General features: G+C 38.2%; 1 protein-coding gene across 1 annotated transcript in view; it reads right to left on the minus strand.

The window, feature by feature from the left end:
* Positions 1 to 25976, minus strand: part of REV1 (REV1 DNA directed polymerase) — a 4137464-nt gene that overhangs the window by 518532 nt on the left and 3592956 nt on the right. The window contains exon 18 of the mRNA XM_044071967.1: positions 10211 to 10331. Coding sequence (XP_043927902.1) covers positions 10211 to 10331 — 121 coding nt within the window. The remainder of the gene's footprint in view (positions 1 to 10210; positions 10332 to 25976) is intronic.

The raw sequence follows: 25976 nt of genomic DNA on the forward strand, positions 1-25976 counted from the left end.
TCGAGTGTCTTCTCTTGCACTCCCTGGAACAAGATCTACCTGGAGAAGACAGCTGCATAGGAGGCAAAGGATCCAATGGAGGATCCTCCACTACTATAGGCTCCGGCATGACTCTTGGATCCGACCGAATCGGAACTGAGCTCAACAAAGGATCCAAGGAAATATTTTTCTAATCCCTCGCATCCGAAAGGGTTGGATCCAAAGGTATGGTGCCTCCCCTCAGATCTGAAGGTCTGGGGATGAGGTCACTGGATCTGGGGGGAGACACTGAAGTCACCAGATCTGAGAGCTTATGGTCTGAGCCCTTGAATCCTGGACTGGACTCCCTGGATGACCTAGGACCCGAGGATCTCAGATCCAAACCTGCCCTAGCTGGAGCCGGATCTGAGGACCTAGGATCCGACAGCCTGGGATGCTTGGTCAGAGCCTCCTAGACAGAAGCTTTCTTTTTAGCCCCAGGAGGGCTGGGGAAGCAGTGACCAAAGGCCCTCCTTTGACCAAACCCTAAATTAACAACTTATTTCAATGGTCGACCAAAGCTGTCGGGTTGAATGAAACACAATTGCCGCATTCCACCTCAAGGTGGTCGCAGCAAAGACAGTAAAGGCATTCCTTGTGTGAGTCAGAAATAGGCATTTTCCACTCACAAGAGGAGCACCTTTTAAAAACCTTACGTTTTTTCAGCCATGGCCTAACCGCAAGCAAAACCGGAATCTGCAAACAAGCCAAGGTTTAAAGCCTAAAATCCATCCAGAACTCACACACACACACACTTACGAAAGAACTCTTGCACAACACTAACAACTAGACTGAAAACAAAACCCTGAGGAGAAAGGGACATAAACAAGGTTAAGACTCGACCAGGAGGGAATAGATAAGAGGAATACTACCCACTAACACTACAAACTCAAAAATAATATGAAATTTCAAAATTCTGAGCTAAATGCACTTACACTAACAGGAGCTCAGCAATCTGCGTCTGACTGAGCGGCAAACGAGATCTGAGGGAGTGTAGGGCAGCGGTGCATTATGGGAGGGGAGGAGCTTGAGCAAAGCTGTGTTCTGAGTATGCCGGCTCGGATCTGATCCAAGACCCTAACGTGAGGAATGGTGACTAGATAACATCAGATTAATACAGTTACCATTGCCGAATCTTATACAAACGCACTCTATAAGTACCTAAGTGGGTGCATGGATCGTGCCATCCCTAATAGAACCAAGACACAGTAGTTTAAAAAAGGAAACAAATCTGGTGGTCCCCTGCTATTAAACTCTACAACAGAAAGAAGAAACTGTTGCAAAAGTGAATAAAATCCCACGAGTGGAGGAGCTCCCTGGTCAGCCTCGGCAAGAAGCTGCGATCTCTCATAAAATCCTCCACTGCGAAGTATGAAAATAAGATTGCCACTGACTCTGAGGACAACCACAAAGCGTTCTACAACTATGTCAAGAATCTCAATGGCAACACCCAGATTTGCTCTGAGCTACAGCACAATGGCAAAAAAATCATGGAACCAACTGATATCACCAACATCCTGGCTGATAGGTTCAGTGCCAACTTTACACCCCCCACCTCCTAATGGGCCCATATCCATATCGAAGAATGCAGTGTCCCTGCAATCACAACTAAACAGGTGAATACTGCGCTATCGAAAGCCAAGAACACAGCATCCATGGGGCTGGACAATATCCCTGGCTGCGTTCTACATGAACTTCAGAATGAACTAGCCCCCACCTAAGCACCATGTTCAATCATAGCCTCTTGACAGGCTTTGTACCCATTAATGGCGCATGGCAACAGTTGTACCAGTCCACAAAGGGGGAGCCACCACAGACCCCGGGAACTATCGCCCTATTAGCCTGACGAGCCTGGTCTGCAAGGCCATGGAACGTATTATCATGGAACTCAAACAAGGATATTGGTAACCTCCAAACTCTGGACCCTACCCAGTTCGGATTTATGAAGGGCAGATCATGTCTCCTAAACCTGATCGACTTCTTTGAAACAGTCACCAAAGCCGTGGACGAGGGTAAGGCAGTCCACACAGCCTATCTCAACCTCTCCAAGGCTTTGGACACCATCCCCCATTCAGGTATCATAGATAAACTCACCAAGCTGGGTATAAATCCATACATCACAAGATGAGTCACCAACTGGCTCACAGACAGAACCCACACTGTAAAAATTGCGGACTTCAAATCTGACTCCAAACCTGTGACAAGTGGAGTACCACAGGGTTCAGTCATGGGTCCTCTCCTGCTTGAGATCTACTTCTCTGAAGTACAGGCCAACACAGAGGGCCTCTAGCTGACAAAGTTCACAGATGACTGCAAATTGGGTGTCATAGTCAAGTCCCCAAATGATGTAGACATCCTGCAAAGGGGCATCACTGAGACTGATGTCTGGTGTCTGAGCCATGGCCTCAAACTCAACGCCAAAAAATGCATTGTCATCCCCTTTGATAAAAACCCTGTACCCATGGACTACCACACAGGCGGCAGCCCACTTAATGCCAAAGGCATGATAACAGACCTCGGGACTCTAGTCGACAGTAGCCTCTTCTTTGATAATCACATCACCATAGTAGTCAGGAAATCCTTCTACGTGACACACCTCATCATGAAAGGGTTCTCATCCAGAAAAAAAGAAGTCATTGTCCCCCTCTACATGGCTCTCATCAGACCCATTATAGAGTACAACGCCCCATTTAGAATGTACCTTACAAGAGATCTGCAGCAGCTAGAAAGGCAACAAAAATACATCACAAATAGGATTATAGGACTCAAACAGTTACCCTATGCTAACCGCCTCAAAAAACTCCGGCTTTACTCTGTAGCATATCGCCTACTCTGAGGTGATCTCTGCCTAACATACAAAGCTATGTCAAACCCTGAGCTGCTGGACATGCTACACCTAAAGAAATCCCAATCCCTCAGAGCCACATGCTTTAGAGACCTAAACCTCATCACCACAATTAACAGAACATGCTGGAGGGATAGATTCCTGTCCCAGAGACTTCAGAGTTCGTCACTAGCACTCTTCAAGAAAAATCTTGATGAGTGGATGGGTAATATGAAATTCACCCCGGGAATCACATTGGTGGCCCTACTAGACAGGGGCACAGGTAAATAGCATCCATGGGTGGCAAAAGCCAGGGAACCTTGTTGGCTAAGCTTACATAGGCCCTAGGACCGATTGCCTAGTACCTACCTATGAACCTAAAAGGAAGGGACCTTCAGAAAGGTGTTGAGCAGAGAAAGATCCAGAATGGGTCTCCAGGTGCCTTCCTTCCTGGGAAACAGATACATTCTGGAACAAAACTCCTTCCCCTCCTAGGAAGGGTGCACGACTTGAATGGTGCCTTGTGCCAAAAGGCCATGACGCAGTTCTGGGAAGAAAGGAAGCTGATCCTGAAGAGGTTAAGTGATGCCCAGAAAAAGAGGAAGGGATTTCCATACCATGAAGTATCCCTGATGGATGATGGACAGAACCCAAGAGTCTTGATTGACCCTTAAGCAATTGGGAAGTGAGAGGGAAAGATGAAAGGATAAGGGAAACTGACTCAAGGAGAAGCAAACAGTCAGATATAACCTGGCTTGCCTTGAAAAGGAGGCTTCTGAGAAGTAGGAGTCTCAGTAGACTTAGAAGGAGCAACTTGCCTAGAACCCTTCTTACCTTTGGAGGCAGGGCAGGTGTCTGTGAACAAAGGTAGATTTGGATGGATAACTACTCTGGAAATTAGGGATAAGAGACACAAAAATATATATTTAGCCATAATATCACGAGGCAAATGTTGGAGATGAAGCCAAGAATAATGTCTCATGACAGAACCAAATGCAGCAGTCCTAGAGGAAGCATCAGCTGCATTATAACTACATCTAATAGAGTGGAAAGCTACTTGACAAGTAGAACCCAGAAAAGAGAGTGCTGAGTTGTGAAATATAATTAATAAAGAGTTGAAGGAATTTTTCAGGGAGGTGAAGAGGGAAGAGTTAAGTGGGATAAGCTGATCCTTCCACTAGAACAAGGGGGGTTTAGGATTACCTGGTTTGAAGGGATATTTTACAGCTACAATAGTAGGCTCACGTGCACAAGATAAACAGAGGGTTATAATTCAAAGTGGAAAAAAATGATGATGAAGCAGGGGGGAGTTCAAGAAATAAAGACAGAGTGGGATTTTGGATGCAAATCCTTAAGTAAAATAACAACCACCATACAGAATATTGCATTTGTAAAGTAACAGAAATTATTCTGAGAATGAAGCCAAAACAAGAATGGAGAACTGAGATTTTGCCAATAGGGATGACTCCAAGTAGAGGTACAGAAAAAAGGTAAGAGGGGGCTGGAAGTTACTGGAGAAAACTGGCAAAAGAACTGAGATATTGGGAGGAAATAACTAGAGCAGGAAAGATAATAGAGTGGGATGAGGCTAAGAAGACATTTGGACTACCGGTTAGAGACTGCCTTCTCTACCAGGGATTAATATCAGGTTATATCTGTTTGCCAGTATAGGCAAAGAGAAAGGGGTAGGGAAATCTTTAGTGAAAGACCTGCTCTGGTACAGTTTTTAGTTGAATCTAGAACAGAAGCTGCAGTTAAAAGGGGATAATTAGTAGGGCATACAAACTCACTGCATGACAGGTATAAGAATCAATCAGAGGAGGTTAGAAAAGACTGAGAAGAGAGACTGGAAAAGTAATTTACAAGACAACAATGGAAGGGCATATATATGGCTCCCAGGTATGCAACAAAGTCCACGAGGTTTAGGATCTTTGCTTGAAAGTGTTTACCCAAAGCAGACTGCAAAGAATTTTCCCTCAAGTAGACAGCAAAATTTGGAGGTGATGGGGAAGAAAGAGGTAAATGGAAACCTAGCTTTTGGGAGTATAATGAGTTAGCAGATTTTAAAAAATTCCTACAGAGTGCTTAGCAGAAATACTGGGTGAGCAAATGGCTATAACTAAGGAAATGATTCTTCTGAGTTGGGACACCGGATCTCAGCTGTCTTGACATAGTAAGGCCTTACTAAGGTTAATTCTATTGGCTGCCAAAAAGCAATTACTAGAAATAGAAATCAAAGTCTAAATCAACTGTATTTGAAGTACTGAATACTATACAGACATAAAATAATTGGAAGAGGGATCTTTAGAAAAGGGAATGAGCAAATTACATAGAAATAAGTAGAAATTGTGGGAGCAATACATGCAGAATAATGTTCAGGAGGAGGAGTGAGATTTAAGGGAAGGCAGGTATTCGGCAATTTATGTAATGATGTACTGATGATAGTTACAAAGAAAAGATATGTGATGTATAATGTATGAAAATGGGAAAAAACATTCATATGGTTTGTTTTCTTTTCTGTTAATGTATGTTTGCCTATGTCCTAAGCCATAATTTAATAAAAGTGTTAAAAAAAGAGCCTGGCCTCATGGAAATTCACAAATCATCATATTACTACTATATGAGGAATTCCATTCCAAGTAAAGCAAATCCCTTTGATTTATATAAGGTTGTTAAAGTGCATTTTCATGCAACTAATAACTCACCCTAGCTTCCAACATGCCCAAGTTACCACCTTTGAAAATACTGTAGGCCATATTCCAAGAGAGAATCTCTCAGTGCAATTCTGCCCTGATTCCTAAAGATTTGCTCTCACTGTAAGTTACCTACTTCAATTTAAAGCCTACCTATAAGCAAAGCTTGCACAGGGGCCAAGTTCTAAAACACCTTGTCGAAACGTAAGTGATCACTTACACGAAGAGCAAGTTTTTGTGTTTTTTGGGAATTGGGCTCAAACAACTCTGTTTCTCTGAGATCTTTCATAAATGCATACATCTTCTATAATTCTCCTATTTGCATGGCTGGCTAGGTCATTTTGTCCTAGTAGACAATAACCTGTGTCTCCCTTTCCTACACTTTAACTCCTTTCTGACACTGAGAAACAAGAAACAAATAGCATAATTATATAACATTAGTGAGTAAAATAATTACACTCCCCAGTCACAAAAAAAATGTTTGCCATTACCAAATGCAATGTAAACCCAAGCAAGTCAGGAGCTATACTTTTTACTACTCCTCAGAAGCAAGCAAAACTATCACTCCCTTGTAATAAAAGATCTGCAAAATAATCATTCACCCACTATCCAAAGGAGATACTGAGGGCTCATACTAAACCACCTTTAACATTTGCAAAGCACACAGAAGTCACTACAACCAATGTTATAACCTGGCTAAATCTGTGTTGCAAAATTTCTGTATTTTACTCTCCAACTGTCCTTTGTGCACTATCTACAAATGTACTTATACCAATAATGGAGAACAGCTTTCTTCTTGAAGTGTTCGACTATTCAGCAATCTCCTAACTAATTCAACTGGCAGAAAACATTTGCCACTTTGTCCTTTAACAGCAGGACCACAAGCTTGTTTGTTACCAGAAAGGTTCCACTGGCTACCAGTCCAAACTAGAGCAATACTGCTGTTTGTTACACTAGTCTTCAGTACATTCAGTCTCCATTAATGCACTCCCCCCCATAAGTTCTTACTTATCCTTGAGGAAGTAATCTTACTATTAATAGGGATGAAATGGTTCATGAGGGTACTCCCAGCAGTATGGAGAGAAAGGTGCATCACAGCTGATTGGAGAAAGAATATCAGTGCCAGTGTAAAAGAACAAAGGGGACATCCACAACTGTGGCAGTACAGAGGTATCAAACTCCTGTTCTGGAAAGTGTGACTGAGAAATGAATAAGGAAAGTAGTAGAAAGTAAGATGGAAGATGGGCAGTCCAGATTCAGTTCAGGATGCAGCACAACTGACCTGATGTTTGTACTGAGACAGACGGTTGAGATGAAACTAGAGATAAGGAAAGAATCCAACTGAGCATTCCTAGACTTGCAAGAAAGCTGATTTGGGTAGTCCTGCAATGGTATGAAGTGTGAAAAACATTGGTAGAGTTAATGCAGGTTAAGAAACCACTGATTTGTGTATGAGCAGTGTTATTTTCCCCCATCATCGTTATTAAATTTCCTCATATGACAAAGGCAATCTTACATTTATATAAAGAAAAACATACAAAACAATATCACTTTAGTTGCAAACAGTTTACATCACAGACACCATTGAAACAACTGTAGTTGTAAACATTATAAATCACTTCATTGTCAGTTAAGCATTATATAGCTCATTCAAGTCCTGCCTCTTAAACCTCGTTCCTGCTCTGCATATACTGTTCCCACAATTCCCATTATGTAATTTGCTCTTTCCCTTTTCTAAAGATCCCAATTCCAGTTGTTTTGTGTCTGTTACTATACTACTTCTAGTAAAGTTGCTCTGGACTTTGATTTCCATTTTCTAGTAATTGCTTTTTTGGCAGCCACCGTAATTAGACTCAGCAAGGCTTTAATATGTCTAGGCAATTCCGATTCTGTAGCTTAACTCAAAAAAAAAACATCTCCCCAGTCAGTCCAATCTGTTCACCTAACATCTCTGACAGAGTGCTCCTCAGGGAATCCCAAAACTCTGCCAGCTCATTACACCTCCAAAAAATATGTTCCCAGCCACTTCTCTCCTGCCCGTCACACCTCCAACACCTGCCACCCACCTGGGGAAATATTTTTTGGAGTCTACTTGGGGTATAAAAATACCTATGTAAACATTTCCAGGCAAAGATCCTAAATCTTCTACACTTTGTTGCATATTTGGAAGATATACATGTATCCCCACATTGTCTCTTTGTGAATTGCTTATTCAGTATTTCTTCCCAATCCTTTCTAAGCTCCTCTGAATGATTCCTATAATTATCATGCAGTATTTTATATGCTTTACTAATTATTCCTTTTTTAACGGCAGCTTCTGTTCTAGATTCTATTAAAAACTCTACCAGTGCTGGTCTTTCGTGTACGAGCAGTGTTTGGTTTCACAAGGGGTTCCCAGTGGGAGTGAGTGTGCATCAGTATTCATACCCACTGTTCATACTGGTGATGGACTACATTAGCAAACCGGTCGGAGGGAAAAGATCAACAAAGTTTCTGTAAACATAAAATATGGAATTGCAGGAAAACTCTGAGCAAGAACTTCAGCATAGGAGAGGGGAATGGAATGCAAAACTCAAGACACATGGGATGAACCTAAGTACAGATAAGACAGTTATAATGGTAGCAAATGGGTGAAATAAGAAGAAACTGAGGATTGAGATAAAGGGAAAATAGTGGAACAGATTAATAGCATTAAGGCTGAAGAGAAAGGAAGGCTGAATGACGAAGTCAAAGCTAAAATCAGAGGGGATGCAAGCAACTGGAACGGAGTGTCAAGAGTAGTATATGTCAGAAGAATGCCAAAGAAACTAAAAAGAAAGGTGCACAAAACAGTGGGGCAACCAGTACTACTGCATGGTACAGAGACTTGGGCAGTAAAGACAGAATGGTTGGGAAAGCTAGAGGCGACAGAGATGAAATGCTGGAGATGTGTGGGTAGGATGCACACTCTGGGACAAACAAAGAAATGAAATCAGAGCAGAAGTCAAAGTAGCTCCAGTTGCACAGGAGGTCAAAGAGAACAGACTATTGTGGTTCAAGCACATATGCAGAATAGCAGAAGACAATTTGGTAAAGATGATTTGGGACAGGCAGGAAGAAGGCAAGAGGAAATTAGGTCATCCAGCAAAGAGGTGAATGGACTGTGTGACAGAAGACAAGCAACAGCCAGACATGTCTGTTGAAGAAGGTAAGTGGTAAGAAGTGGCACTGAATCAAGAGAGATGGTGACATTGACACAATACCCAGACCCATTGTAGAAAGATGGCAAATAGGAGGATGATAATGATGACAGAGACGACAATGAGGTGTGGAATAATCTTACTCCCTCAAGTACATCTAATATGAAACAGTCTCATTAAACAGACCTCCATTGGGAAATGCTAGAGGAGAGAAAGAATTCAATGAAACAAGACCAGCCACATGGAACCAACTACCTCTGTTTATCAGGAATGAACAAAGAGTAAAGTATTTAAAAAAAAACATAAGCAACTCGTAAAGTCCAACTTATGTAACTGTCTTGAGATAAAATTATTAAGGCTACTACTTTCATTATAAGGAATCAGCTGACTCTTTAAAGCCTTTGTGACGTCTAACTAACATGACATGATATATTTATGCTTAAAGACAAATATATGAGCTATTTGCTGTAAATAACCTTACAAGTGTATCCTTATCTTGTGAGGCTCACTCTGATATTTGCACCTTTATGTATAGCATAATGACGGCTTGTAATTTTTCTGTATTAAGTGTCAGTAGGTAACAGTCAAGTTTGTACTGCTCTGTACATAATCAATTTAAGTGACTTTCTTGATTGTTCTTGCTTGTCAATGTTGTCCTCTCATGGGCCTGGGTCTTGGCTGAAAAGGGTCAATTTGACCAGCCAACCAATCTGGTTAACAAATTTAAATGAATACATACATATATATCTTCTCCCGTTCGATTCTCGGCTGGAGCGACTTCTGTGTGGAGTCTGCATGTCCTCCCCGCGGTAGAGTGACGTCTAAAAGACATGTAGGTAGGTGCGTGCGTGAATGAGTGTGCCTTCTTTGAAGGTTGTTAGTCAGGCTGGCAACTCGGCACCGCAAAAATCCACTGCAAATCATTAGCGGACCAGAGTTCCACAGTGGTGACCCCAAACCGGGAAAAGCCGAAAGACATAAATATATATCTGTGTGTATATATGTTACCTTATCTGACAGCTGTGAATGTCATTTGTGAAAACCCATTAGGCTGTTTGCTTTGAGCTCTGGTGTTCTCAATTAGGTCAAAAATCAGCATATTTTGACAGTTTATTCTAGAAAGAGTAAACATCTTTTGTAGGGCCATGTGTAAATACTTAACCATAAGTTTGCAGACTATTATAAAGCTAGCCAACAACCAGAAGTCTGAATTAAATTCTGTGACCTTAACTATTATGCCAACCCCAACCTCCTTTTTGTTACATTTTTAAATGAAAACAGCACATTATTCAGGTTTAAAGTCAGCACTGTAAGGCAATTAAAAATAATAAATATGCAGTAAAATAGTAATTAGCAAGAAAAAAATATGATCTTTTTGCAGGAAACAAAAAATTGAAATTAAAGTTCTACCAAGACTGCTGCAGTATATCACAAGTACCTTTCCATACCTGCAATTATACCAGGTCCTAAGTAATTGTATGTTACACAGTTCTTACCAGCTTTGCTGACTGTAGGCTGCACAGCAATACTCTCACGCTGCCATTGCCTTTGGTCCAAGGCTGCTCTTACTTCTTCCTGAAGATCTGCAGGCAAAGCAGCAAATATTTCGGGATCAATCTGTGAGGGTGTAGTAAACAGAGCTAATCAGTACTTTTGTACCGGTATCACCACTGCAAAAATTCGCAAGCCAAAATTCTTTACACGGTTTTCCACACTTTTTTTTTTTTTAACTATGGAAAAGACAGAAATAAATTTAACTTAGAAGTAACAACAGTTGAGTATTTGCACATATGCATTTTAGTTAATACTACATTAAATGCAATCAGACAGAATGAGAATAATTTTCAAGGCTGTCTGTTCATACTACTCAATTGTTTTGCCCTTCAGCTCTAGTTCCCAAAAGATTATGGATTCAAACATACATCAGTGTATAAGCAGTGATGGGAAAGATAATCAGAGCACCAAAAGTAACAACATTTATGTAGGTAACAAACTGGGTAAAACAGGCTATGTACCACAAGAAAGACTGCTCAAAGGTGCTGAACTGTGTTAAACAGCCTAAAAAACATTTAATGTTAAATACAAATAAAATCTATCGAATTCAAAGTGATGTGATAAGCGCTTTTGTCCCTTTTCCTAGGATCATCATCAGGTAAAGATTAAAGTCATCATCCTGTTAAATTAGTTATTTTAAACCCATCAATCAAATTGTTACAAACTGCCAAGCCTCCATATACAATCAGCTGTAGTTAAAGCGATATATCCTAAACCTTACTGGTAACCCCCGGAACACTATATATCAGGTAAGTACACCCACTAGGTTCATTCATAAAAACACATACATTTCTTCACAATTAAAACAAGCAATATATATGTATGAAATTGTACAAAATGTCCCCTTTAAAATAAAATAAAAAACTTTCACTCCACATCATGTTCAAAGCATTTCCGAGTGTTAGATAAAGCACCATAATTCATAAGAAAAAATAAATAATAATAACAGCAGCAAAAAAAAAATAAATGCATTCTTGTTAAAATAAAGTTAAAATCTCTGAAGTGTTTAAATATATTACACTCCTAATTTCTTTCTCTAATGCTCTTATTTTCAAGAGACTGGAGATTGAGATTTGTTCATTCAGACCGGGCCAGTTACTGGCATTAGTTAACAATTGCCAATACAGTTCCCACTTTTCAACAGGAGCGACCAAGGCCCTCCTCTGTCATTCACCTGCACGTGTTCCAATATGCAAAACTTAAAATATTGCCTACTATGTGAACGGCTATGTTTGTACAAAACATTAGTTTCTTTCTCTGTTCTAATTTCATATAAATGTTCGTAAATACAATTTTTAAATTTTCTTTCAGTCTTGCCAATATAGAAATTAGTGCAAAGCATACAGAAGCCACAATATACTACCCCTTTAGACTCACAGTTGAACCTTTTAGACATAAAAAAATTGTGACTTGTTCAGTCTTATACTGTCAAGAGACTAAAATAGGTTTACAATATGAACATACTCCACATTTTTTCATTCCTGCATTTGTCTTTCTCACTAATTTTTTTGTCTCAAAAATTGCTTTCAAATTTTTACATCGCAACTGTTACTGAAAAATTCAGGAATTTCTGAATGCAGTAGAAACAGGCATTATATCATTGTTAGGAACTGGTGCTCCACAACTGAGGAATGTGTTTGACCTACATTCCTTAGAATTGTTGTTAACAGAATCAACCATGTATATTCATTTGATTCTGTCACCCAAAATGGGTCTAAAATACCAATGTTCATGTTTAATGATCACCTCAATCATAAGATTATTTATAAAACTAGATGGATACCCTTGTTTCGTAAACATGTCCTTAAGGAGACTACATGAACTGCACCTTGACTATTGATCTCTTCTGGTATATCGGATGTGAGCAATTAAAACAAACTATCTGATAATGTCTCCTTCCTGTAAATCTTTGAGGTGAATCTGTTGTTAATAAAATCTTTCTCTAACCAACTGTCCAAACAGGCAATATGAGCATTATTACATTTGTGTCTAATACAAAGAAACCTGTGGTCTGATTCATATAATTGACAAAGACGAAATAATCTATACCAACCTAAAAGTAAACCAAGACAAAACCATTAACATAATAGGATGCTACTTCCCACCTGGCCACAATATCTCTCCACTAGAAAACCTCCTGAGCTGGGTAAATCATCACTTTCCACAAGAAACCATAATATTAGGTGATTTTAATATAGACTGACTATCCTGCTCCAACCACGATTCAGCCCACCATCTAAACCTTCATGGTTTTATCCAACTTATCCCGACACCCACCTGAATAAATAAGAATCCCAACACGCATTCTACTCTTGACTGGATACCAGTCAGCAAGAACCCCCAATCATACATAGCTGGCTGCCTGCCAGATTGCCTCAGTGATCATACCCCAACTTTCCTACTCAAAAAAACATACATCACGCTAAACCCATTACCTATTGGCAAATACGTAATAAAGTAAACTTTAACCCTGACAACTTTATCTCATCCCTAAAAAACTGCAACTGGACTCCACTAAAATACCTCAACCTTGATGATGCTGTCCAATTTTTCAATACCACCTTCCTTAAAGCCCTAAACACCTATGCACCCACAAGATTTACTAGAATTAAAGCCCAGTCCTCCCCATGGCTGCAAAAAGCTACTAGATCAGAAATGACAAGCCAAGACAGAGCCTGGAATCACTAGCGCAAAACAAAAAACCCTCTGATAGACAGAAATTCCGTAAATTACGTAACAAAGTCAAAAAACTAATAAAACAGGGCAAAATCCTATATTACCGGTCTCCCATGAACTCCACCTAAAACAACCCTAAACAATTCTGGTCAACCATCAACTCCATCCTCCATCCAGAAAAAGTCGGAACCCCTCCATCAAACAAAACAAACTCCTCTGAAAACATTGCCACCTCTTTCAATACACACCACACAAACCATTCTATCACTAACAAAACAACATAACCCTCCTCCCCTCCACCCTCCAACTACACCTAGTAACCTGCCCACTGCATTCTCCTTTTCTCCTATCCCTACCTCCAACATAAAAAAAACTCTTATCAAAACTAAAGCCCACAAACCTAGCAGCTGACAACCTCCCAGGTGAATACCTTAAAATTGCAGCTGATGCCCTAGCCTACCTAGTTGTAATCCTGATTAACCAATCTTTATCTGAATGCTATGTCACTTCACAATGGAAACTATCCCACATTATCCCCCTTCACAAAGGTGGGCCCGCCACAGAATTCACAAACTACCGGCCCACAGCAATTCTGTCTCCTCTATCCAAAATACTTGAGAGATGCATTCACTCTGAAGTTCTAAACTGCCTCCTTACTAACAACCTCCAATCTAACACACAACATGGTTTCCAACCATACCACAGCACAGCCACTGCCTTACTTGATTTTACTAACACAATCCTTCAACATAAAAACAATGGGTATTTCTCCTCTGCAACTTTCCTAGACCTATCTAAAGCATTCAACATGGTCTCACATAATCAACTCAATACTCTATCCTTATCTCAATCTGTCACAGACTGGTTCCAGAGCTACCTGACTGACTGCCAGCAATCCGTTGTTTGGCATAATGATATATCTCCCCAACTCCCTGTCTCAGTTGTGGTTCTCCAAGGATCCATCCTTGGACCCATATTCTTTTCCATATTCACAAATAATCTAGCCTCTGCTACCAAACAGGCCACTCTCATACAGTACACAGATGATTCCACCACCATCTGCTTAGCCCACTCGCTTCCTGAACTTCAAAAGACCACACGTGAAGCCTTTTCCTCAGTTGAAACTTGGCTTTCAGATGCACAGTTAATAATTAACCCAAACAAACCAAACTCCTCATCTTCCAACCCACCAAACACAATCAAAACACCCTCCAATTTAATATTACAGCCACTGACAACACCATTATCCCCCCAACAGACGACACCAAACTACCTGGAGTTGAGACTGACAATAACCTCAAATTTGACATGCACATCTCATTAACCATAAAAAAGTACACAAACAAATAGGAGCTTTATACAGAAATAAGCAATTCCTCACCAAAACAGCCCAGATTTCAATTGCAAATAGCCACCTAATCTCCGCCCTACTCTACACCTCTCCAATATTTACCAACCTAAGGCAAAGTGAATTAAGTAAACTCGAGACCTGCTACAACAAAATAGCAAGGTTTGCCACTGGTGCAAACTACAGTAGCCACCACTGCACCTCACTTACTGAACTAGGCTGGCTAGAACTCCCTCACCTCCTTCAATGGAAACAACTCTCACTTGCCCACAAACTAGTAAATCATCCTCTAAAAGTCCCCTCCCTCCAAAATCTACTCCAACCCTATCATACCACCAGACCACTACGCTCCAGCAACAAAAATCAATTACAGGTAACTAGAACCAGGAACTCTGCTGGAGAAGCACTCTTCTCCTACTCCATAGCAAATTATGGAATAGCCGCCCTCACGCTATAACCTCTGTATCATCATGTACTAACTTCAAAGCTGTTCTAAAATCTCATCTAAAAGAGCACTGGGCATGCCCCTGTAATAAACCTCACTAACATATATACCCTAACCACCCTAAGCCTATCTTCCACCCTACTATCTCTGATTACAGTCAACTACATTGATTGTAAACCTACATCTCAGTTGTAACCTTAGCTACTGTTATTCATGAGTAATATCTGCTAGCTCAACTATTAATGTACCTGCCAGTCTTTATGGCACCAATGATATAAGTGTTTAGTACATACTCAATTGTCCTTTAAATATATAATTCATTTTGAAGTATAACTTTTTACTGCTATTGTTAAACAAAAACCTACCTATACTTCTTGTAACTTGTAATTAAATGTTTTTTATTGTGGAGCTTTTCTCCCCAGGCCTCCACTGAAAAAGGACCTGTGTCCAGTCGGATTTTCCCGGTCAACAAATGTAAATAAATAAAAATAAATAAATACACAAGAGAAAAAGGAGAATATCTTTGGGTTCCCCATCCCAAAGAATAAAAATGCATTCAGGTATCCAGGTATTAATAAAAAAACATTTGATCTAAAATATTCATTGCTAAAAAACAAATTTCTTTTCCCACACAATCATCACAATATTTGTGAATAGCCCACCACATGCGTCCCCCATCGCTACACTGGTACAATAACATTACTTGGATAGCCATGAAGTTCAAACATGGAAAAAGGTTTTGAACATTCATTATTAAACATCTCTTCATGTTAAATCATATGGGACAATCTCACCAGCTGGCCCTTAACTACTGATCCCTTCTGATGCATAGGGTGTCAATTACTAAAATGAAGCAGAGTTAGAATATTTCAAAAAAATTGCCAAAGTCTCAAATTGTGTAACAAATTGCAACTCCTTAAAAAAACACAAAAGAAACAAGTGGAGCCACTGAGAATTCCTTTTGTAGTAACTTTAATCCACAGGTTAAGAGCTTTCGGCCAAGAACTTCGGCCTTCATCAGAACAAACAAAAAATGTTTTTCTCCATTATTATATATATAGCTAATGCAAAATAGCATAATCAATCAACTACGAAAATCAATTAACACTTCTAAAACAAACTAATTATACCCTACCTACTAGTAAAACAATTACCTGTAAATAGATAAAATAAAAATTATTTGCACTTGTCATAAACATTTTTTTTCCTTAAAACAACTTTATATTTAACTCCATTGTTAAGAGCACACCATTCCTAATTTTTACGTGGTGCCACAGTTTCCAAAAAAATATGTTTTTTGGATTTGGAGGTTTTCAAAGAAAATGAAACAGATAGTTTGGATGACATCTAAGCATAATGACTTTATTGAGGAGGTGGCTGAACTATTCTTATAATACAATTAAATTTGGATGTCTGCATAAACTATGATGATAAAGGCTATAATCAAACTACTTGAGACCAACTAGTGATACAAACAAGGTTTACAGTAAGGATACCTACTTTGACACAAGATTCGATTACTGCATGAATGGCATTACAATGAAACACTGACATGATGAACATGATTTGCCACCTAAACCTTTATTTACAAATGTAAAAGACAGTTGAGCATATGTGTTTAGCATTGTATTTCTGACATTTAGAGTTACTCTGTAATATACCTATGTTATCACATTGTTGCCATTTGCCCTATCACAGTGCAGACATTATGAAGACGGTAAAGCATGGGAGGTTACATATGGCTCCCTACTGAAATGTTAGCACTTGAAATGCTAAGTGCCAACATACAGAAAAAGAAGACAAAATGTTCAGGAGAAGACCTAAACTTGAACATTACTCTTCTCTTTTAAACTTCTTTTTTTGGAGGGGGACAAGTCCCCCACCACCCTGATGGGTGTGTGTGTGTAGGGGGGCAAGCACCCCCAACTTAGATATATATACATACCAACTCTAAAATCACCATACTTCAGGGAAAAGATAACATTCTGAGAAATGGCTGTCTTGGACATACTATATGCAAGTCCATTTTATCAGCTACTGAGTTTGAATTTCAGAATTTGCTCTAGCAGGTCTGAACATTTCAAATAGTTATAGTCCAAACAACTGTATGCAAAAGAACAGTTCTTGACTTAAGTTTTTTTGTATGTTTTTTATTGTATTACCTTTGTACAATGAATATTACCTAGGCAAAATTGTTAATACTTGCTATTGTACTGCTCAGGCATGTGCATGTACAAACTAACAGGATTCCAATAAAGGTAGTCCCACAAGTACAATTCGTAGTGGCAGTGACAGCGAAAAACTGTTCAATCAACGACCAGATGATAGTAAAGTAGTTTACTCAATCTTAAAACAAAACAGGTTGATTAAGCGCTTTCATTTCCCCTCTGGAAACTTCATCAGAATGAATAATGCTTGTGTGTGGACATATTTATACTTGTACTAATTGACTACAATTCATTCCAATTAAGTAATGAAGTCGATAATCACTGTGATTTGTGTTAAAGATACAATGCAAAATGTTAAAATACAATATGAATATAATATAATATAAAACATAATATAATGAATATATATCGTAAAAGTATATGTAGATATATAAATTCATACCATGATAACATATAACATAAAGGACACTTCAGTATATGAAAATGTGCAAGTCTCTCACTATAAGTTCATAAGAATTTTAAAAATTTTGTATGTATGTATATAAAAGACAAAATAAATATCAGATGTAAAAAGATATAAAATGTGAACTAATTCCTCTTAATACACTATCTACATGAATATATAAATAAATAAATATATAAATATGGTAGTATATTGAATATATTAAATATATTAAATAATTATGTAAATGAATGTATATAAATATATATATGTGTGATATATATGTGTGTGTTAAAAATTAAATAGATATGTATGATGCCCAATACTGTACTTTATACCTAAATGCTTTCATAATATTAAAATGCAAAGTGAATACAATATGTAATGTATTGTATGTGTCCCGTGTAAATATCCAATACTTCATAATCATGTTAAAAAACTAAACTGTTAACTGACATTGCTATTCATATTCTCAGTTTCTAATGTTTGTTTTGTTCGTTGATTGTTTTTCTTTTGTTACTTTTTACCTTGTTGGCCCTTAATCTTAGGGCTGGTAAAAGTGACACATAATCATTCATCCCAGGGGGTGTGTTGGAGTCGAGCCGCAATTGCCAGATTAACTCCCTATAACACAACTTGTTTTCCCAGTTGTGCACGGAAGCCAACTTTAAATGTTGGATTTTGGAAATGCTACCTAGGGATAGTAGAGGGGGAGACTGGGAAAACAAGTTGTGTTATAGGGAGTCAGTTAACAGTAACAGGATGTCAGTTAACAGTTTAGTTTTATAACATGATTATGAAGTATTGGATATTTACACGGGACACACACAATACATTACATTTTGTATTCACTTTGCATTTTCATATTATGAAAGCATTTAGGTATAAAATACAGTATTGGGCATCATACATATCTATTTAATTTTTAACACACACACATATATATATATATATATATATATATATATATATATATATTTATATATATATATATATATATATTTATATATTTATATACATTCATTTACATAATTATTTAATATATTTAATATATTCAATATACTAACATATTTATATATTTATTTATTTATATATTCATGTAGATAGTGTATTAAGAGGAATTAGTTCACATTTTATATATTTTTACATAGTATATTATATTTATTTTTTCTTTTATATACATACAAAATTTTTAAAATTCTTATGAACTTATAGTGAGAGACTTGCACATTTTCATATACTGAAGTGTCCTTTATGTTATGTGTTATCATGGTATGAATTTATATATCTACATATACTTTTACAATATATATTCATTATATTATGTTTTATATTATGTTTTATATTATATTCATATTGTATTTTAACATTTTGCATTGTATCTTTAACACAAACCACAGTGATTATCGACTTGATTACTTAATTGAAATGAATTGTAGTCAATTAGTATAAGTATAAACATGTCCGCACACAAGCATTATTCATTCTGATGAAGTTTCCAGAGGGGAAATGAAAGAGCTTAATCAACCTGTTTTGTTTTAAGATTAAGTAAACTACTTTACTATCATCTGGTTGTTGATTGAACAGTTTTTCGCTGTCACTGCCACTATGAATTTAACTTCTGGGACTGCCTTTATTGGAATCCTATAAAGCGGAGGAACCTTGCATTGCTAGTTTTTGTATTTTCTCCATTTGTTCCATTTTGTGTGGTGTTACATGTAAGAACACCAAGGTTACCTGGCCAGCACATCAAGCAGATTGAGGAATGATAATGGCTTGAGATCCAGTTAATATATTCAACATTTATGGGGGGGGGTGACTCTACATGATATAAACATGACATGGGGCTATGGAATTTCCATTGTGCTTTCTGAAGTGTAGCCAAACAAACTTTTGTTGACAACTGTTGATTTGTGAAACTTGTAAGAAAGCTGTCTAAAATCTTTCAAAGGATGTAATCTTCTTTACTATTTCAAAGTTAAACTTTGAATCCTTGCAATGTCTGCTGTCTTAACATGACAAAGTTGATTTTTAGAAATAAACAAACATCACTTTTGTCATTGCAGTTATCCCTTACCTGTATTTCATGGGGGTTGGACAACATCATTAGGATGTTCAGAAATGTCTGAATTGTATAAGTTTATATGGGTTATTATGTTTATTTTATTTATCCTTAGTAGACCAGGTTACTCCCACTAAGTTAGTAGCCTCTTTTTAGGAGAAACCTGAAGTGGTATTTATACTCCCAAGGGAAATATGTCCAGGGCATTGGGAAACTATCCAGGGCATCGTGTAACATACCCTACTCTTAGCTTGTACTGCTTGTTAGTGCATATGTTCCATTCCAAGTGAAGTGGCTGGTGGGAGGATGGTACACAAAGAGTGTAGTAGCAGAGAAACAGGAGACTGTTTGTTTTGAGGAATCACCTCAAAATACTACAGAAATTATGGATTTGGAGATTATATTCCAAAATGAGCTATTAGGAGAATTGAAGATAAAAGAGAGCTAATATGACTGTGCAATTACAATCCTTCAGTTGGGGGGTTGCAGGATGATTTACCTAAGGGCATGATTGTTTTGAGTGAGCCAGAGAATGGAAGAGTAGCCTTGCGAAGAGAGCTAATGGACATAATTCAACAACTGGAATCTGAAAGTATATAGAAAAAAGTTAATGTTGAAAAGAAGTCATGTGCAGAGATGAAAGGAGGAGCAGAAAAGAGAGAATAGTAAAAGTGTTATATGAAAATATACTGTCAGACTACAAGGGAATCAAGAAAAATCTGAACAGGTAACAGTGTATGTGACAATGTGGTTGTTCGGTTGGGCATTAAAGCGCAAGAGGTACAAGCCTTTATTTTAATAAAGAAACATTTTGTGACACTACTTTTGAAACTGGTCAGAGTATGGAAAAGTTTCTGTGTGAGTATGAAAAAAAAGAGAAATGATAGTCCTTGGAATTCACATGTTATGAAAGCATTCAACAAAGGAAACAAAAAGAAAATTACACCCAGAATTTCATGCTGGCACTGACAAAGTATTCTTAAAGAGACATTTGGAAGAAATGTGGAACAATGTACAATAATGTGATGGATACTGCTTAAGCGTATGATAATAAAGGTTTATGGATGTGGATGGGAATGTAATGTAATATTAAAAATGATAAATGAAAAAGTAATGCATATTATAAAAGCTGGAAGGAAGAGAAGTGTTGTAAAATATTGGGAACAACCCAAAACGTTTTTTTGTATGGAAAAAGAAGACATTTTAATAGAGAAATGTGATAAAAATGCTTTTTCTGTGGAGAAACGTATGATGTAAAGAACGTGAATCCAAATGTTACATGTAATCAAAGTGGGCATTTATGGATGGATTGTGAAAGAGAGAAGGATGTTACTATACATGTACATGATGAACAAAATAGTACTGGTGAGGGGATGCAACAGAAGAATCAGAAGATGAAGGGACATCAAAGAATAATAAAAATTTAAGTAATATTAAAAAAATAAGGAAAAGAAATGGTTGAAAGTTCAGAACTAAGTGATGGTGAAGATATATGTTAGAAGATGGTTAAAACAAAAAATAATTCAACTTGTAGAATGGTAAAGACTAGGGAAAGAAAATTTAGGGGGCGAATGTGAAAGAAAAAGGAAATGGATGAATTATTTTAACAGAAATTAATATTTAAAATTATTCTCCTTTTTAAGTTAAGGAAATTATCATTTCAGAGTTCTTTCAATAAATGTGAACAGTATTATAAATATTTTAATACAGACAGGAGTGTTGAATGGGCGTACCTTCGTTGAAGGTTGTGCATCAGGGCTGGCAACTCAGCACGTAAAAATCTACTGCCAATCACTAGCGGACCGGAGCTCCGCTGTGGCGACCCCTAACCGGGAAAAAGCCGAAAGACACAAACAAAACAGGAGTGTTGGAATGGTGTTTTAAATGTGATATGGAAATTATTTTATTAGAGGATATAAGAGTCATGATAAATGATGAGAGATTAGAAATGGAAAAACTGTGGAGCTGAAATATAATATGGAATTTGGTAAGTGAATGATGCTCTGGACTATCAGTAATGTATAAGGATAGAGTAAAAATATTAGATGTGACGTTAGTTAAGATGGGAAGACTAACAGTTGTAGATGTGAGATAGAGACAGAGAGAGAACACGTTTACAGGACTGCAGCATTATATACCTCAATGCATTTGATACAACAGTTGACAATTTATTTAAAGGTAGTCAGTACACTTTTTCTAAGAGCTAAAAGTAATAAATGAAAGCATGCAAGCTGTTTTTTTCACATCTGGCAGGGAATTATGAGATAAAATTTGTGTAGGTGGGAACACAGGCTTGTAGCATGTACTTTGCCACGGTTAACCTTTTTAGATTAGGTAATGCCTGTGAGTACGGAACTGCTCTTATATGGAGGATTAAACTTTTTGTTGAAAATGTAGTTAGTTTTACTTGTTCTAAGTTAAAGAGAATGGATGTTCAGAACATTTTAGTGGTTGTTTTCATTAAAGCAAACAGGTCTCATGTGACATGGGTTCAAACAGAGATGCGAAATAACTGCATTAAGAGATCAGTCTGCTGGACACTAGTGTATGCATGTAACTCAAACTAAAAATACACATTCAAAAGAACTGTTGCATTTGACAGATGAGAGTAACAGCTTTCTATCACAATGGCTATTCTGTCCATGTTATCACAGAAAGTAAATGGCCTTACAAGTACAGACAAAAATGGAAAGTACTGAATTACATTAAATGTGGGGTACAAATCGCAATGTTGTAGGAAATGCATCTAGATAAAAATAGCATGTGTATTTGCCAAAGAGTATTTAAGAATAGATATTCAGCATAATTTTAGAGACAAAGGAAAAAGAATAATGTTGATTGCTAAAGGGGCTCTAATAGCGACAGAAAAGGAAGAAAAGGCAATGATATATTTGTGGGAGTAAGGAGTTATTGGCACAGGAGAGGAATTACTCAAACATGTAATTATAACCTGCCAAAAATTGCTATTATGGAGTTAAAGAAAATTATGGTAGAAATTAGCTTTCAGATGGGAATATTATATACAGGTGGGTACTGGGACTAGATTTGCAATACTAAAGATGTATGGGGGCAGGGGACTAGAAGGAAAATATTGCAAAAGAGGATAGATTTCTGAAGAAATGTATGGAAGATACAAATTCAGCAACAGGAACTCTGACAGAATTTACGTACTATCCATGGTGCTGGGCTAGACAGGACAGAAATTTATATTTCAAAGGAGCATTTGCATTTAATTGAAAGCACAACACATTCAATGACTATTTCAGATCATGCATCAATAATAATTAAGATAAAAATGTAGGATGTTGTTGTTGCTTCTTTTGGCTTTTCCCCGGTTAGGGGTCGCCACAGTGGAACTCCGGTCCGCTAATGATTGGCAGTAGATTTTTATGTGCTGAGTTGCCGGCCGTGACGCACAACCTTCAACGAAGGTACGCCCATTCGTGTATGTCTCCACACAGAAAGTAGGATAATGAAGTACAAATGAAGCGCTAGCACTTTTCCGTTAAAAGGAGAGGAATTTAAGGAACGGGTACTGGGAATTTTTCGAGAACTTTGTTGTGTATTAAGTTCATCTAGTCAAATACATGCCTGCCTGTCCTGGGAATTAGTTTTTAACACTCCCCGACAAAGTTATCCTTGCACGCTAAAGACCACTTACCAAGTTGGCCACTGTTCTTTCTCTTGACTAGTAGATTACATTGTACATGCTAGTTCCTTAGTCTTCCTGGCTGTCAGGTTTACTCCCCATTCCCACTCACCCCCTATTACTTTACTATTATACTTAATGTACACACATACATTACACTTGTGACTTTTATTCCCTACCCCCCCCCCCCAAACAACCGTACTACTATCATACATACACACACACACACACACACACACACACACACACACACACACACACACCTGTTTTTTCATGTCTACTTCCCAACTTCCATTAATCTTTTTGCACCTTTCTCCCTCCCATATTGCTTTGCAATATACACATTCACAGTCACACCCATTCCTAACAGTACCTAGCTACATTATATATTCCACTTTTCCCAACGAAACCCTCACTTCTTCCTATTTTACTTACAATTTCATACTCCAGCCTTTTAATACCCCCCCACAAATTCCTTATATTCCAGAGAAGATACTAGGGCAACCTAACTCTCTTCCATCACTGAAAATACTTCTTTCTTGTGTAGCAACTATCAGCTTTTCATACTCCACCATGACCAAATATCCTTCTACTCTGCAACTTTTTTTCCCCCATCTTGATCCATGCTTCTCTACTATCTGTCAACTATAATACACAGATCCATTTACCTACAGTCTTCTCCTGCTACTGGGCCATCTATCATCCTACCATGGCTCTGTAGTAGCTCTCAACATCTCTACAACACTGTCCCAACCATCTATTTATACTTACCCTTTACACTTTCCACACATCGCACCAAACTTATTTAACAACGCCACCTCACTTTTACTGCAAATATAGACTGTTTAACTTCATTTCAACTCAAGCCAAACCAAAACGAAACAAAATTAAACAGAAAAATACTCTTCAAAAAACAAGTATAAATAATTCCCCAATATACTAAATCCTTTTAGAAGGACACATTCACCCTAATCTTGGCGCAAAATAGTAGCTGTACATATTTTTTTTATACATAAAATCAATTTGTTCACTTTTGTAGTCCTTAAATGTTATTCTTTTGGGTGGGGAGGATACAGGAATATTACAGGGCTTGCACTGATATTTTCAGAATGGTTTTGCATGATTATAACTGATGCCTGCTAAATGAATATTTGCTCTCCATAAGTAGATCATCCTGTAACCTTCACCCCCACCCCAGGTATGTTGTTTAGTGTGATATAAGTATTTTAATATCACAACAGGGATATGGCTCCAAATCTGAAAAAAAGGGATCATCCCCACAGAAAGCTATCTTCTTAGATTCTGAGAATGACGTCTTAATACAAGCTTTCCATCTCCAAGAGTCTTGACACCTACATCTTTGTTCAGTAGACAAGTCCTTCTATGACAAGCGTCTGGTGGTAGTTGGTCGATGATGGCAATGCTGTGGGTGGCCAGGGCCGTGACTACATTTGTGTTAGACACTGATATGATTAAAAAGTCTACTGACAGACCAAAGACTGTGGCATGCGAGCGAGAAGCAACTGGAGGTGGGTCTTTTACTGAACCACCACTCATTTAGACAAAAGACGTCCTGTTAACTGTAAGGGATCCACATGGCTACAAGTGCTCCACAGTGCGGTGCTGGATGTTATGGCAGAGGTGGGAGGCAACCACTGGATTTCCAACAGTGATGTTCCCGATATGCATTCAAATATATAAATTAGTTACGTTACAAATTCTATTAAGTTGTACGCTTACAATAGTACTTCTGCCTTGTGTCTAGGGACATCTGGCATTGAGGTACAATGACCAACTGCAGCCAGCATAGGCATACATATTTTGTCATGAGCAATATGTATTGCTGTCTAAGATTATTTGCATTTGCACGTCTGGTTGATTTATTTAGGTGTAGGTATTATACTGCATTTAACTTTGTACTTTCATTTTTCTGTTTTCTTAGTGTATTCACAAGTGAGGCTGGCACCAGTAATGTGAAACTCCCTACACACAATGTTCATAGGAGGTTACTAGGCTATTGGCCTGAGGCCCTTATAAGCCTAGCCAAGAGTTTAGCCCATGTTTAGACAAATCAGCACCCAATGCTCCTGTCCATCAGAAATATGGGTGGAATCCCAGGGGTATATTTTCTGTTTCCCATCCAGTTATCCAGGTTGCACTTAAAAAGGGGTAGAGAGGTACTCTGCTTGATGTGGAGAGGGAGTCTATTCCACAGATGGGGGAGTCTCTGGGACACAAATCTGTCCCGCCAACAAGTCCTGTTGATGTCACAGACCAGGTTGAGGCCATGCATGCGGGTTACTCGAGTAGAGATTGACTTGTGGATATGCAGCAGTCCCATCAAGGTGGGGTCCGTGAACGTCTTGTATGCCAGACAGAGGTCAACTCTGAGGAGTCTGTATGAAACCAAGTAGAGGGATAGGGTTTTTAGCCTATCTGTGTATGGTAGATGTTTGAGGTCCTGGATTCTCCTGGTGACGAAACTCTGTGGTATCTCCAGCTGCTGCACGTGCTTTGTGAAGTACATGCAGAAAGGAGCATTGTACTTGATAATGGGCCTTATAAGGGAAGAATACAGGGATGTTATGACCTCCTTGTCCCTGGATGAGATACCCTTACTTATGAGACAGGCCACGTAGAAGGCTTTCTGTACAACGGAAGCAACATGGTGGTCAAAAGTCAGGCTGCTATCAGCCTGGATGCCCAAATCCCTCACGACTGATTAAGTGCTTAGGACATTGTTAATGTGATAATTTGTGTGGATGTCACTCTCCCCAAAGGGGATGATGATGATGATGCATTTTTTGGAATTCAGCTTGATTACATGTTTATGGCACCAGTTATTTGCCTGAGTGAGACCCTCTTGGAGGATGTGCACATCACTAGGGGAATTGATGACAGCACCCAGCTTGCAGTCA

This window comes from Protopterus annectens, chromosome 5.part0 (assembly GCF_019279795.1).
Source record: "Protopterus annectens isolate FY-2018-M chromosome 5.part0, PAN1.0, whole genome shotgun sequence".
Lineage (NCBI taxonomy): Eukaryota > Metazoa > Chordata > Ceratodontiformes > Protopteridae > Protopterus > Protopterus annectens.